General features: G+C 46.7%; 1 protein-coding gene across 1 annotated transcript in view; it reads left to right on the forward strand.

Moving 5' to 3' along the window:
• Nucleotides 1–14,257, forward strand: part of HEATR4 (HEAT repeat containing 4) — a 55,675-nt gene that overhangs the window by 10,457 nt on the left and 30,961 nt on the right. Inside the window, exons 4-9 of the mRNA XM_011983152.1 lie at nt 1,348–1,535; nt 3,203–3,343; nt 7,633–7,836; nt 9,679–9,822; nt 12,309–12,470; nt 13,479–13,639. Coding sequence (XP_011838542.1) covers nt 1,348–1,535; nt 3,203–3,343; nt 7,633–7,836; nt 9,679–9,822; nt 12,309–12,470; nt 13,479–13,639 — 1,000 coding nt within the window. The remainder of the gene's footprint in view (nt 1–1,347; nt 1,536–3,202; nt 3,344–7,632; nt 7,837–9,678; nt 9,823–12,308; nt 12,471–13,478; nt 13,640–14,257) is intronic.

Consider the following 14,257-nt stretch of genomic DNA (forward strand, 5'->3'; position numbering starts at 1 on the left):
CTGGAGCTCCTGAAACAGCTGGAGGCAGAAGAGGCAGCAGAGTTTGAGGATCAAAGTGTCATCCTGCCCCCACAGGAAAAGAAGAAGCCAGAACTGCTGCTTCCTGTTTACTACAGGTATACTGGCCAGGGCCTCAAGTGCACCCTTGATAATCCCTGACTCCCCTTCAGGGACTCCCAGGGGGACTCACACTCCCGATTTTAGAATGCACTCTCCCATCAATTTCATGTTCTCCACCACCGGCCTGCTCTCTGAGAGCTCTGCAAAGTAAGGTTTCTCAATCTGCACTGCTGACATTCTGGGTTGGATAATTTTTGTTGTGGGAACCGCCCTGTTCATTATGGGATGCTAGCAGCATCCCTGGCTCATACCCACTAGAGCACAACCTCCTAGCTGTGACAACCAAAGATGTCTCAGACACTGCCAAATGTCTCCAAGAGGGACAAAGTCATTCCCAGCTGGGAACCACTGCTCTTAAAGGGATTGGTTCTCAACCTTCTCCAGCAGACTTTGTCATCAGACTGCTGGTGTAGTTACCAACCAAGTGCTCCCAGAAATGTATCCTTGGTGGATTGAGGAAGGCAGGAACCTCATAGCACTGAGGTTTGGTCCTGCCTCACTCTGAATAAGGAACCAGTGTGTCACTGACTCAAACACTGACTAGCTGCAGGACAGAGAACCAGACAACCTGAGAGAAGAAGATGACTACATGTTTCTTAGATTGCTTCCACCTCATTTATAGCTAGAGGAAACACCGGAGCTAGAGGAAACACCTGATTTCCAAGAGTGAATGAAAAATCAGTGGAAATCCATTTATTTATTCATTTATTGGACAAATATAAATTATGTTCTTGCTACTTTCCAGGTACTCTGCAAAGTGCTGGGAATACAATGTAAAAGCAATAGACACAGACATGTACCTTTAAGGAGCTTACAGCCTGTTCACCACCAGGTAGATGGACATTAAATAACCACACACAGAATAGACAGAGTGAGATGACGAAGGAGGTAGGATCCTTTCCCCAAGGCCATGCCGCCTCTAAGGGTATGAATGTTTAAAAAGGGTTATGCTGGAGCACAGCCACTCTGCCATGCTGCTTGGTGGATGCAGAAGGTGTGGATCCTTCAGGAGCCAGGCAGGGCGGCTGTAGACAAGCCCTTCTGACAGCTCCACATTCAACTGGCACCATGGCGACAAGGCTAAAAGTTAAACATTGGTGTTCTGCGATGCTCACGTGTGTAAGAGCAGAGCTTAAAGAGGAAAGGGAACAAGCTGTGGATTTAATGGAAAGGGGGATCCACCTCCTACTCTTTCCCCCTTTTCCCTCCTTTCTCACCCCTGCCAAGATTGCCCAGTTACTTCCAACAAGCAGAGACAGTTGAAATCATGCCTGACAACAAGACCACGGAGGATATCCATGAAAAGAGGAGCCTCTCCCAGCCCCAAACCCAGAGCCACTTTCGCCAGGTGACTCCCCGAGCTGGAAAGTTTGCCTACTGCACAGATAACACCTTTGAACAGGAGATTTACTTTGGTAATAGAGCTGGGCCCCTGTGGTAGGGGCGCAGGGGGACATGGGCCAGGGAGGTGGAAGATCACTGGGAGTTGGAAACAGCTGTGGGTATGGAGAGGCCCTGGATGACCCAGGTTTTCATGTCATGACCCACACCCACACCAGCACAGGAGTTGGGTCGGGGAGTGATAGCTAATAGGGAGGGCACTGCTGTCTCTCCCTGCTTTCTCTATCCCTCCATCTTACTGAAGAGGCAATGAAGGGTGGAACTGTAAAGTAGGCAAGACTTTGGGAACAATCCATCTCTTCTCTGTCCACCCTTCTCCCTTCTCTCACTTCGAGGTATGATCCCACCAAGGTGCGATGTTGGGAAAAAATCAGGGCTTTGGAGTCAGGCACATTTGAGTTTAAATCCTGGCTCAGTATTTTTTTAGTAAACTTCAGTAAATTACATAATTCCTCTCAGCCACAAGTACCTTATTTGTGAAGTGATGTTAAGAAAAATGCACTTTGAGTAGAGTAGATGAGAAAGCATCTGTAATGTTTCTTGCCCAGTGTCTGTTTAAGGTGTTCAGTAAATGTTCGCCACCTTCTCCTTCGCTACTGCTGTCCCTTAGATGCCTGGGCTTCCGGGATACCCAATCTAGGTCTTTGTGTTCCTAGCTGTTTCTTCTTCCCAAGCCCCATCTTGTTCCTAAACTGCTGCAGCTGAAAGTCTTCTCAAAGTGTTTAACAAAATTACTCTTAAGGTATTCATCACTGATGGGATTAATTAGGTGCCTCTTTTTTAGTATCTAGCTTTTCATAAGGGATAAGGCCTCTAAGTGGTTACATAGGTTCTTCTCTTTTCTTTTTCTTTTTTTATTTTTTGAGACAGGGTCTTGCTCTGTCGCCAGGCCAGAGTGCAGTGACACAATCTTGGCTCACTGCAACCTCTGCCTCCACCTCCCAAGTAGCTGGGATTATAAGTGCGCGTCACCACGCCCAGCTAATTTTTGTATTTTTAGTAGAGACGGGTTTCACCATGTTGGCCAGAATGGTCGCAATCTCTTGACCTTGTGATCTGCCCTCCTCGGCCTCCCAAAGTGCTGGGATTACAGGCGTGAGCCACCGCTCCTGGCCGGTTCTTTTCTTATTTTTGAAATGGTTTCACTCCCATTGCCTAGGCTGGAGTGCAGTGGTGCTATCTCCACTGCAACCTCTACCTCTCAGGCTCAATTGATTCTCCTGCCTCAGCCTCCCGAGTAGCTGTACCCAGCTAATTTTTGTATTTTTGTAGAGATGGAGTCTTACAATGTTGCCTAGGCTGGTCTTGAACTCCTGACCATGTGATCCACCCACCTCGGCCTCCCAAAGTGCTGAGATTACAGGTGTGAGCCACCGCACCCAGCCATAGGTTCTGCCTTAGGAAGGAAAGCACCATCCTTGGCTCCTAGGCCTCTAATGAGGTGACTAGCTATGACATTTCTTTCTTTTTTTTTTCCCCACTGACACTACGGTGACTTATCACTGTGATATTTCCAAGCAATGGTCACCTTCAAGGGATGCCCCAGAGTATGGCAGTCATGGATCCCAGGGGCTTAGATTAGTGCAAATGGAAGTTGGGTCTGATCCTGGTGATTGGGAACCCGGGGAGAAAGGAAAGAGGGAGGTCACAGGAGACTCATTGTTTCTTTGTCTGTTCACAGATGAAGTCCAGATCATCCACCAGATTGGTGCAAAGAGAGACCAGATTGTCCTGGAAAACCTAAATCGGTACAATAAGCAGCTATCTAAGGTCTTCCCTGAAACTCCAGAAAAGTGGAGTGCCCAGGCAATTCCTGAAGCACGTAAGCAGGAAGCTAACAGGGAAGGCAGGGGTTAATAATGGGAATGGGGCTGCTTCCCATCATTACCCACTATTCATGTGCTAGAGTTTCCACTTCATGGGCTGAAGCACCATTAGCATCTAGGCAATCCCCTTTCTACGTACTAAAAATAATCTCACGAAATTATAAAATACTAACTATAACTAGGAAGAGCCTCACAGGAACATACAATCATTTGAGATCTGATATAACTTAGGTATAACCGAGTGGTTTAGGGCCAATAGTTACCAATAAGGCAGCTCCTATCTCAATGCTAACAGGGAAAGTGCAGCTAACGGGGAAGTGCATCAAACTCCTGAGCCAGCATTCTGCCCTTTTCCCTGGGGCTGGCTTTACCCTCCCACTCCACACTCAGCCCACCCATACCTGAACTTTCACAAGTTCATCATTCTTCACTCTGTAAGACAAAGAGGGAAAGAAGGTGGCCAAGAAATTAGCTTAAGAAACAAAATGTGCACATCCTCCACAAGACTCCATTTCCCATAACTCTTTGCAGGATTACTGTTCAGATGGGCCCAGTGGTGTGCAGAAACTAACAGCAGTTGTCACCCATTCTTTTTTTGGAGACAGAGTCTTGCTCTGTCGCCCAGGCTGGAGTGCGGTGGCATGATCTCGGCTCACTGCAACCTCCATCTTCCTGGTTCAAGCAATTCCCCTGCCTCAGCCTCCAGAGTAGCTGGAATTACAGGTGCATGCCACCACGCCTGGCTGACAGGGTTGCCTGGCCTCCTAGCTGTGCCTTTGCACCCACTTGGCAAGAAGTCCTTCCCTGGGCCCAGTCTACCCTTGGAGGCACAGGCACATTCTGCCCCGCCAGACAGCTGTGGATAGCCACAGGATTTCCACACAAGCTGGCTTTTTTTGTTTGTTTGTTTTTGAGACAAAGTCTCACTCTGTTGCCCAGGCTGGAGTGCAGTGGCGTGATCTTGGCTCACTGCAACCTCCATCTTCCTGGTTCAAGCAATTCCCCTGGCTCAGCCTCCAGAGTAGCTGAGACTATAGGCACGCGCCACCATGCCCAGCTAATTTTTGTATTTTTAGTAGAGACGGGGTTCACCATGTTGGTCAGGATCGTCTCGGTCTCTTGACCTCGTGATCTGTCCACCTCGGCCTTCCAAAGTGCTAGGATTACAGGCATGAGCCACTGTGCCCAGCCTCTTTTTCTTTTCTCCTTCCTTCCTTCCTTCCTTCCTTCCTTCCTTCCTTCCTTCCTTCCCTTCCTTCCCTTCCTTCCTTCCTTTCCTTCCCTTCTCCCTTTCCTTCCTTTCTCTCTGTCTCCCTCTCCTCTCCTGTCCTCTCCTCCCTCCCCCTCTCCCTCTCCCTCCCCTTCCCTCTCCCTCTTCTCTTCTTTTCTTGACAGGCTGAGCGCAGTGGTACAATCATGGCTCACTGCAGCCTTTACCTGCCTGAGTTCAAGCGATCCTTCCACCTCACTCTCCTGAGTAGCTGGAACTACAGGTGCACACCACTATACCCAGCAAATTTTTGTAGAGACAAGGTCTTACTGTGTTGCCCAGGCTGGTCTCAAACTTCTGGGCTCAAGTGATGTACCCTGTTCAGACTCCCAAAGTGTTGCAACTACAGGCATGAGCCACTCTCCCAGCCAGGGGATTCCTTTTCAATAACAGCTTTATTGGGCTTGAATTTACATACTATAAAATTAATCCTGTCAAACCATACAATTTGATGAGGCAGGCAAATCACTTGAGCCTAGCAGTTTAAGACTAGCCTAGGCAACAAGGTGAGACCCCGTCTCTACGAAAAACTACAAAAATTAGTGGGGCGTGGTGGCACACACCTGGAGTCCCAGCCACTCGCGAGGCTGATGCAGGAGGATCAGGGCATAGGGTCTCACTATGTTGCCCAGGCTGGTCTCAAACTCCTGGCCACAAGGGATCCTCCCACCTCAGCCTCCCAAATAAAGATCTGGGATTATAGGCACAAGCCACTGTGCCCCGCCAAGAGTCATTACTTTGTGTGCTCCCTTTAGATCAGCAGTCCTCAACCTTTTTGGCACTAGGGGCTGGTTTCGGGGAAGACAATTTCTCCACAGACCAGCGGGGTGGGGATGGTTTCAAGATGAAACGGTTCCACCTCAGATCATCAGGCATTAGATTATCATAAAGGGTGCACAACCTAGATCCCTCACATGTGCAGTTCACAATAAGGTTCATGCTCCTATGTGACTCTAAGGCCACTACTGCTGATCTGACAGGAGGCAGAGCTCAGCGGTAATGCTTGCCTGCCCACCGCTCACCTCCTGTTGTGGTGGCCCGGTTCCTTACAGGCCATGAACTGGTATAGGCCCATGGCCTGGGAGTTAGGGACCCCGGCTTTAGATGACTGTTGATGTGGAAGGTGGCTAGTGGATGTGTTTCTATCCATCTATAACCCAAAGGACTGGAACTAAAGTAAATGTTGGCAGTTGTATTTTTTATTCCCATGGGTTAAATATCAGAGATCTAAGACTTGCTCACCACAAATCCATTTTAGCTCCTTGAGCAGAGGGATATAGGAGAAATGGGGTTAATTCAGCTATTTGTCACCTCTTCAGGAGGGATTTCAAGTCGGCTGAGAGAAGTCGGGGAGGGTCACATGGCAAAGTGTGAGCTGGCCTGTCAGAGGTGGTTCCACAGCTCCTAGTTGCACATACCCTACCTCACAAAGGAGGGAGGCCTCAGTAGAGTGGCTGAGTCCCCCAGCATGTCCCAAGCTGGTGGGGACCATGTGGAGGAGATGCACTATATGGGCATCTTTGCTAAACTGCCCTGGAGTCTCACAGAAATCTTTTTTCTTTTTTCTTTTTTTTTTTGAGATGGAGTCTCTCTTTGTCACCCAGGTTGGAGCACAATCTCAGCTCACTGCAACCTCTGCCTTCCCAGTTCGAGTGATTCTTCTGCTTCAGCCTCCAAGTAGCTGGGATTACAGGTGCCCGCCACCACGCCTGGCAAGTTTTTGTATTTTTAGTAGAGATGGGGTTTCACCATGTTGGTCAGGCTGGTCTCTAACTCCTGACCTCAAGTGATCCACCTGCTTTAGCCTCCCAAAGTGCTGGGATTACAGGCGTGAGCCACTGCACCACGCCTCACAGGACTCTTTTTACATTAGAAGAAAGAAATGTTATGCCTTCCTTGCTCAAAGGAAAGAATTGATTCAGAGCAAATCTAAACGTGTTAAGAGTTGGAATGAAATCTTGGAAAAAACCAGGAATGGCTGATAGTGACTGATTAGAACATGAGACTAATAGGCAGTGTGAATAATGAATTTAGTATGTCTGGAAATGTTTTTATCATTTTCCCTTCCTCTTCTCCCTACAGCTTTTTTTTCTGAGAAAGAGGCTTTCTAAATTTGACACCATGAAAAACATTAAGTTCAGAAAATGTAACTATAGCTTTTTTTTTTTTTTTTTTTTAAGAATGGAGTCTCGCTCTGTCATCCAGGCTGGAGTGCAGTGGCATGATCTTGGCTCACTGCAACCTCCGCCTCTCGGGTTCAAGCGATTCTCCTACCTCAGCCTCCCAAGTAGCTGGGACTATAAGCACATGCCACCACGCCCGGCTAATTTTTTGTATTTTAGTAGAGACAGGGTTTTCACTGTGTTAGCCAGGATGATCTCGATTTCCTGACCTCACGATCCACTCACCTCGGCCTCCCAAAGTGCAGGGATTACAGGCGTGAGCCACCGCGCCCGGCCAACTATAGCTTTTCTAACTATATTTAATATTTATGGTTTTTTCTGTTCTCAAATTTCTGTTGTCATGAGGAAAAACTCGGAGATGTTAAAATCTTTAAATTTTCACAGCTTATAGCACCATTACTCTCCCCAAATTAAAAACATTAAAAGGAAAACTTAATACTTTAGAAATAATGGCCAATGACACTAAATTGCAATGTATCAAATATTGAATTTTATGAGCAAATCTCATTACGTATAAACATATTTATGTTCCTAAAGATTTAGGTTTCTAAAGATAACCCTTAAACTTATAAAAAGGTTTGTAGATATCTCAATTTCCCCCCACAAATCTCTCGCCCCCATCATCATCATGGCTTACCATGTCTGTAGTCAGGACTTTCCATAATTCCCTGTGTGTTTGTACTCAGTTCCCCATATAATTATGGGGAAATTCACTCTTGAGGGTTTTGCTTTGGTATTAGTCAGGAATGAGAATGGGATGCAAGCTGGGGCCACTGTGTGGCAGGGCCTAAGGCAGTGGGGTAAGAAGACCTCACACTGCCATGTTGCACAGCTTGCAGACCCGTGCAAGGAGCCCTGCGCTGGACTGCTTTGCCCACCCCCGCCAAGGATATGCTGCAGCAGGTGGGTGAGGAGGATGTGCCTATGAAGACCAGGAGATTGAAGAAGCAGGCAAAATCACTGCAGGAGGATGTCACCTGGGAACTGGTGGTCCTGCGGAGGATGCTGAAGGAATGGAAGACTGCCTGGGCTCTGAGTGAGTGAAGGGAGGTCCTGAGATACTGTATGTTTGTGAGAAGTGGTTCTCATCTGGGACTAGGCTTTCTCAGTCTTTGAAAAATCCATCCCTCCTTTGTGAAATGTAAAAATCTGGTTCACACATTGGGTGTTAGATGAACTTCAGTTGACATATATCTGGGTGCTTTTTGCATGGGTGGGTATTACTTCAGTAATTTGTAGAAACTCATTACACTGAAGACTCTTCAGAGGCAAAGATCCTATCTTTTTTTTTTTTTTTTTTTTTTTTTTTGAGACAGAGTTTCACCCTTGTTGCCTTGGCTGGAATGCAATGGTGGGATCTCAGTTTACTGAAACCTTGGCTTCCTGGGTTCAAGTGATTCTCCTGCCTCAGCCTCCTGAGTAGCTAGGATTATAGGCACCCACCACCACACTTGGTTAACTTTTTGTATTTTTAGTAGAGATGGGGTTTCACCATGTTGGCCAGACTGGTCTCGAACTCCTGACCTCAGGTGATCTGCCTGCCTTGGCCACCGTGCCAGCCCTTTTTTTTTTTCCAAGATGGAATTTCACTCTGTCTCCCAGGCTGGAGTGCAATGGCACTTGATTTTGGCTCACTGCAACCTCTACCTCCCAGGTTCAAGCGATTCTCCTGCCTCAGCCTCCCGAGTAGCTGGGACTATGGGCATGTGCCATGATGTCTGGCTAATTTCTGTATTTTTAGTAGAAACAGGGTTTCACTATGTTGGCCAGGCTGGTCTCGAACTCCTGACTTCAGGTGATCTCCTGGCCTTGGCCTCCCAAAGTGCTGGGATTACAAGCGTAAGCCACTACACCCAGGCGACCCTATCTTACTGATTTCCAAACTTTATGTAAATGATGCATGAAGGGAAGAACAAAATATGCTGTCCAACCATTGTCCATGTTGTAGTTGACTGTGGTATCAGTAACCCCTCTCCAAAATTCATTCGTAGAGTTGGGCCTATCCTATACTTACTTTGCCTTCAAAGATAGGAGAGTAGAAGTCTGAGTGCCTGGGACAAAGTAATGGCCTGGCAAGGACTGTTGAAAGCTATGGTATTTGAGAACTCAACAGCTGTTGGCTTTCAGAACATGATAGACAAGTTTAGTTAGTGCAGGAAAAAGAGAGGCGATCCATTAGGTAAACTGGATCAGATAAACAACAACAAAAAAGACTGAAGGAAGCACCTACAGATAGTAGGAGCTTTGAAATAAAAGTCTGATACCTGCCAAAAGAGTAGTTAGCAACTAAAATGAAGAAGATGTCGAAAGCCAAATGGAAGTGCCCTCAAAGACAAAGAACCTAATGAAAACCACAATAATTAACACTTATAACACATTATCTTGTCAGGCATTTTGCTAAACACTTTGTCTAGTTAACTCATTTAACACTAAGAGTAACTCAATATGTGGATTCTAGTATTATGCCCGTATTACAAATAAGAAATCTCAGGCTCAGGGTTAAGTAACTTATCCACAGTCACACAGCTAATAACTGCGATCCCAAACCAGGTATGTCTGAAAACAAAGTACTCTTAACTACTTTGTTTTATTGTCCCTTTTATTTCCCAGATGGTTACAACAAAAACTTATTTAACGAAAGCGAGATAGATACGATGGGGTTGGGAGAAGTTTTGTCTGGGAACTTACCTGAAGAGGGTACATGGATCATCAGAGAAATAACTCCCTAAAGACCCCATCTCTGGGCCCTTTATTCTTCTGACCTAATGTTTTGCTTGAATTATTCTGGGTGAAGGGCAGACTTCCTGTCACCTGCCTGCAGCGCAATATCTAATCCTAACTAGGTGGTTCTCTTTTCATTTCCCTCACTGTGGCTCAGTCATAGAGTGGCACCATGAGACAGTGGAGAACCTGCTTCGGAGCTTGGGAGACCTGCATGATGACGTTCGGATCCAAGCTATCACCACATGTGCCACAGCTGCTTTGGAACGGCCCCGGATTGCCACCAGCCAGAGGGACTCAGGTGAGAGCTAAAGCTGAACTGCTTGAGAACATAAGCAACTCATAAAGCCATGGAACATCTGGACTGGTAGGGACCCAGGGCTTATCTGAGATTATTTTACAAATGTGGAAACCAAGACTCAGAGACTGGCCTATATATACATGCTTATCAGCAATAGACATGAGATTAAAATTCCAGACTTCTGGTCCAGTAATTTTTGAACTACATTTCATCACCTTTTGTTTGCCCAGTGGCCTGCAGGGAAGTTAACATTTCCCACCTTGAAGATCCCATTCTTTTCTTTTGTTGGTAGAGACTGTGTCTTGCTATGTTGACCAGGCTAGTCTTGAACTCATGGCCTCAAGTAATCCTCCCACCTCAACCTCCCAAACTGCTGGGATTACAGGCATAAGCCACTGTGCCCAGCCAAGATCCCATGCTTTATTGATTGACTGATTGATTGATTGATTGATTTAGAGACAGAGTCTTGCTCTGTCGCCCAGGCTGGAGTGCAGTGGCGCGATCTCTGCTCACTGCAACCTCCGCCTCCCAGGTTCAAGCAATTCTCCTGCCTTAGTTTCCCGAGTAGCTGGGACTACAGGCATATGCCACCATGCCTGGCTAATTTTTTTGTATTTTTAGTAGAGACAGGGTTTCACCATGTTGGCCAGGCTGGTCTCGAACTCCTAACCTCAAGTGACCCACACACCTCAGCCTCCCAAAGTGCTGGGATTACAGGCATGAGCCACCGCGCCTGACAAAATCTTAAAATATGATTCACAGGCTCAGCTGTGCCATTCCTTGGGCAGTTAGCTAACCTCTCTGAGCTTCAATTTCCTTATCTATAAAATGAGAGTAGTGGCAGACAAAGGGATAACAAACCTTTCCCCTTCCTACTTGAGAATTTGAACTTCAGTTAAATGCCCACCTGTTCCCCTAAAACCCGGATAAGAACACCTTTATAGGCAACATTGGTTATGATATAAACCCTGATTGATAAATTACATTGGGACTGAGAAGAGTTATAAGTGAAATATAAATACTTGATAGGAACACTATAGTTTGGGCCTCCCTGGATACTATAACTTATAACAGGCCGGCCCTTTGTGGACCCTAGAATTGTGTCTATGGAATTTTTATAAGAGATATTAGTTCCTGTAAAGCATAATTTCACCCAGTGAATAAACAATATGCTCCTGTGCTGTCCCCAAGACTCTGTGGAATGCTCAAGACAGCCTTAAGAACTCCAGCCAAGGCCAGGCGTGGTGGCTCACGCTTGTAATCCCAGCACTTCGGAAAGCCGAGGCGGGTGGATCACCTGAGGTCAAGAGTTCAAGACCAGCCTGGCCAACATGGTGAAACCTTGTCTCTACTAAAAGTACAAAAATTAGCCAGGCATGGTGACAGGTGCCTGTAGTCCCAGATACTCGGGAGGCTGAGGCAGAAGCATCGCCTGAACCCAGGAAGCAGAGGTTGCAGTGAGTCAAGATTGTGCCATTGCACTCCAGCCTGGGCAACAGAGCAAAAACTCTATCTCAAAAAACAACAACAACAACAACAACAAAACAAAAAAACAACTCCAGCCAATAGGGATGCCTGATGCTGCTGCCCTGTTGACAAACTATGCTCCTGTCCCATATCCTTCTGGTGCCATGCATGGCCCATGACAGTCTTATGAACCTTAATGTTTAGTTGAACCAAAAAAGACTCCCTGGTGAGCTCTACGATACCTACCTTGCCTAATTCAACCAACATTGAAAGACAATGAGATAATCAATGTGAAAACACTATATTATAAAGCACTACCTAAATATAATTGTTCTTACAAATATAAAGGCTTGGCTGGGCGCAGGGGCTCACGCCTGTAATCCCAGCACTTTGGGAGGGCAAGGAAGGTGGATCACAAGGTCAGGAGATTGAGACCATGCTGGCTAACACCGTGAAACCCCGTCTCTACTAAACATACAAAAAATTAGCCGTGCGTGGTGTTGGGCGCCTGTAGTCCCAGCTGCTCGGGAGGCTGAGGCAGGAGAATGGCGTGAACCCAGGAGGCGGAGCTTGCAATGAGCGGAGATCACACCACTGCACTCCAGCCCAGGCGACAGAGCGAGACTCCGTCTCAAAAAATATATTAAATAAATATCTATATCTATCTATCTATCTATATAAAGGCTCATGGGGCAAACTGGTTGCTTTTAATCACTAAAACTAATGGTGTAGTTCACTGTAGCATAGCTGGAAACATTCTCCTTCAGGTTGAATATAGCTGTTTAGAGGCCAGATGATGAAGCACTGGGAACTGGCATACCAGCACAGAGTTGAGCTTTAACACCTTGAGCATAAAATCCTGCCCATCTCAAGGGTTCAGCTAAACTGTAATTATATTATATAGCACTAAGCAACTGCAACTGGGACTGAGGTTGGCCACCACGTGGCTGTAGAAAGGAAGCTGTGTGTGAGAAAAGCAAAGGGGCTAGTACTCTCTTACCTGGCTCTTTTGATCACAGACCAGACCATCCAGGACTTGCCGGAGGTTCTACTGCCTGCCCTAGAGACTGCTCTTTGTGACAAGAATGCCAATGTGCGGATGGCAGCAGCAATATGCCAATATGCCATACAGTCACATAATCCCCTTGCCCAGAACATCATGCAGACTGCCCTTCTGAAGGGTGAGTAACTCCGTTACTTCTGACTTGGAAATATGGGATAGATATCTCACTATCAGCTTTCCCAGTCCTTTCCTCTCCACTGTCATGCTTTGCAATGTCTGCTATATTGGGTTTAGATTTATGTCAGACCATTTGAAAATTAAGGCCAGACGCTGTCGCTCACACCTGTAATCCCAACACTTTGGGAGGCCAAGGTGAGAGGATCACCTGAGCATAGGAGTTCTAAACCAGCCTGAGCAATATAAGAAGACCCCATCTCTATAAAAAATTTTAAAATTAGCCAGGTGTGGTGGTGTGCTCCTGTAGACCCAGCTACCTAGGAGGCTGAGGCAGACCTATGTATACATGCTTATCAGAGTCAGCTTGAGCCCAGGGGGTTGAAGCTGCAGTAAGCCACGATGGTGCCACTGTACTCCAACCTGGGTGACAGAGCAAGACCCTGTCTCTTAAAAAAAAGGAAAAAAAGAAAATTTTTCTTTCAAGGTACTTTAACAAAACAGATATACTGCCACCAAGTGGTAGCTGGACTAAATTTTTTTTTTTTTTTTTTTCTAGACAGAGTTTCACTCTTGTTGCCCAGGCTGAATGGAGTGCAATGGTGGGATCTTGGCTCACTGCAACCTCCACCTCCTGGGTTCAAGCAATTCTCCTGCCTCAGCCTCCCAAATAGCTGGGATTACAGGCACGTGCCACCATGCCCAGCTGATTTTTGTATTTTTAATAGAGATGCGGTTTCACCATGTTGGCCAGGCTGGTCTCGAACTCCTGACCTTAGGTGATCCACCCACTTTGGCCTCCCAAAGTGTGGGGATTACAGGTGTTAGCCACCGTGCCCAGCCAATATGATTCTTCTAAATATGGTTTAAATAAGGAATTGTATTTCTAGACTGAGTGGGGTACAAGGAAGTGAGATATCAGGTGGCTAGCAGCCTTGGGTATCAATCCAAAGGCTGTTCTCTAGGGGGAAAACATCACCATTCTGAACTCTTTTTCACCCAACTGTGGCAGGTAACAGTGTGGATAGCTGGGCTGCAGCTCAGTGCTTGGCTCTGGAAGGTACTGCCACTTACCCTGTGATTAAGAGGATCCTCCACCAGCTGTTTACAAAGAGGAATGAGGACACTGAGGAACAGTCTTATATCCTCCTGAGCCATCTGAGTGAGAAGACAGTATGTGTCCATTACCGGGTCAGAGAAAGAAACAGTTTTGGGGAACAATTAGGTCTTTGAGGTCAGTGAATGTAAGCCATCTAACATGCAGCTGGGGCCGGGGCAGTGGCTCATGCCTGTAATCCCAACACTTCAGGAGGCCGAGGCAGGTGGATCACTTGAGGTCAGGAGTTTGAGACCAGACTGGCCAACATGGGTGAAACCCCATATCTACTAAAAATACAAAAATTAGCCAGGTGCAATGGTACACACCTGTAGTCCCAGCTATTTGGGAGGCTGAAGCATGAGAATCGCTTGAGCCTGGGAGGTGGAGGTTGCAGTGAGCTGAGATCACACCACTACACTCCAGCCTAGGTGATATGACAAGATTCTGTCTCAAACAAATAAAATACAATAAAATGCAGCTGGGCTGGGCATTGTCACTCACGCCTTTAATCCCAGCACTTTGGGAGGCTGAGGTGGAAGTATCCCTTCGGTCCAGGAGTTCAAGACCAGCCTGGGCAATATAGTGAGACTCTGTCTCTATAAAAAAAGAAATAAAATTAGTCAGGCATGGTGGTGTGTGCCTGTAATCCTAGCTACTCAGGAGGCTGAGGTGGGAGGATCACTTGAGCCTGG

The sequence above is a fragment of the Mandrillus leucophaeus genome, unplaced genomic scaffold (assembly GCF_000951045.1).
Source record: "Mandrillus leucophaeus isolate KB7577 unplaced genomic scaffold, Mleu.le_1.0 Scaffold246, whole genome shotgun sequence".
NCBI classification, from domain to species: domain Eukaryota; kingdom Metazoa; phylum Chordata; class Mammalia; order Primates; family Cercopithecidae; genus Mandrillus; species Mandrillus leucophaeus.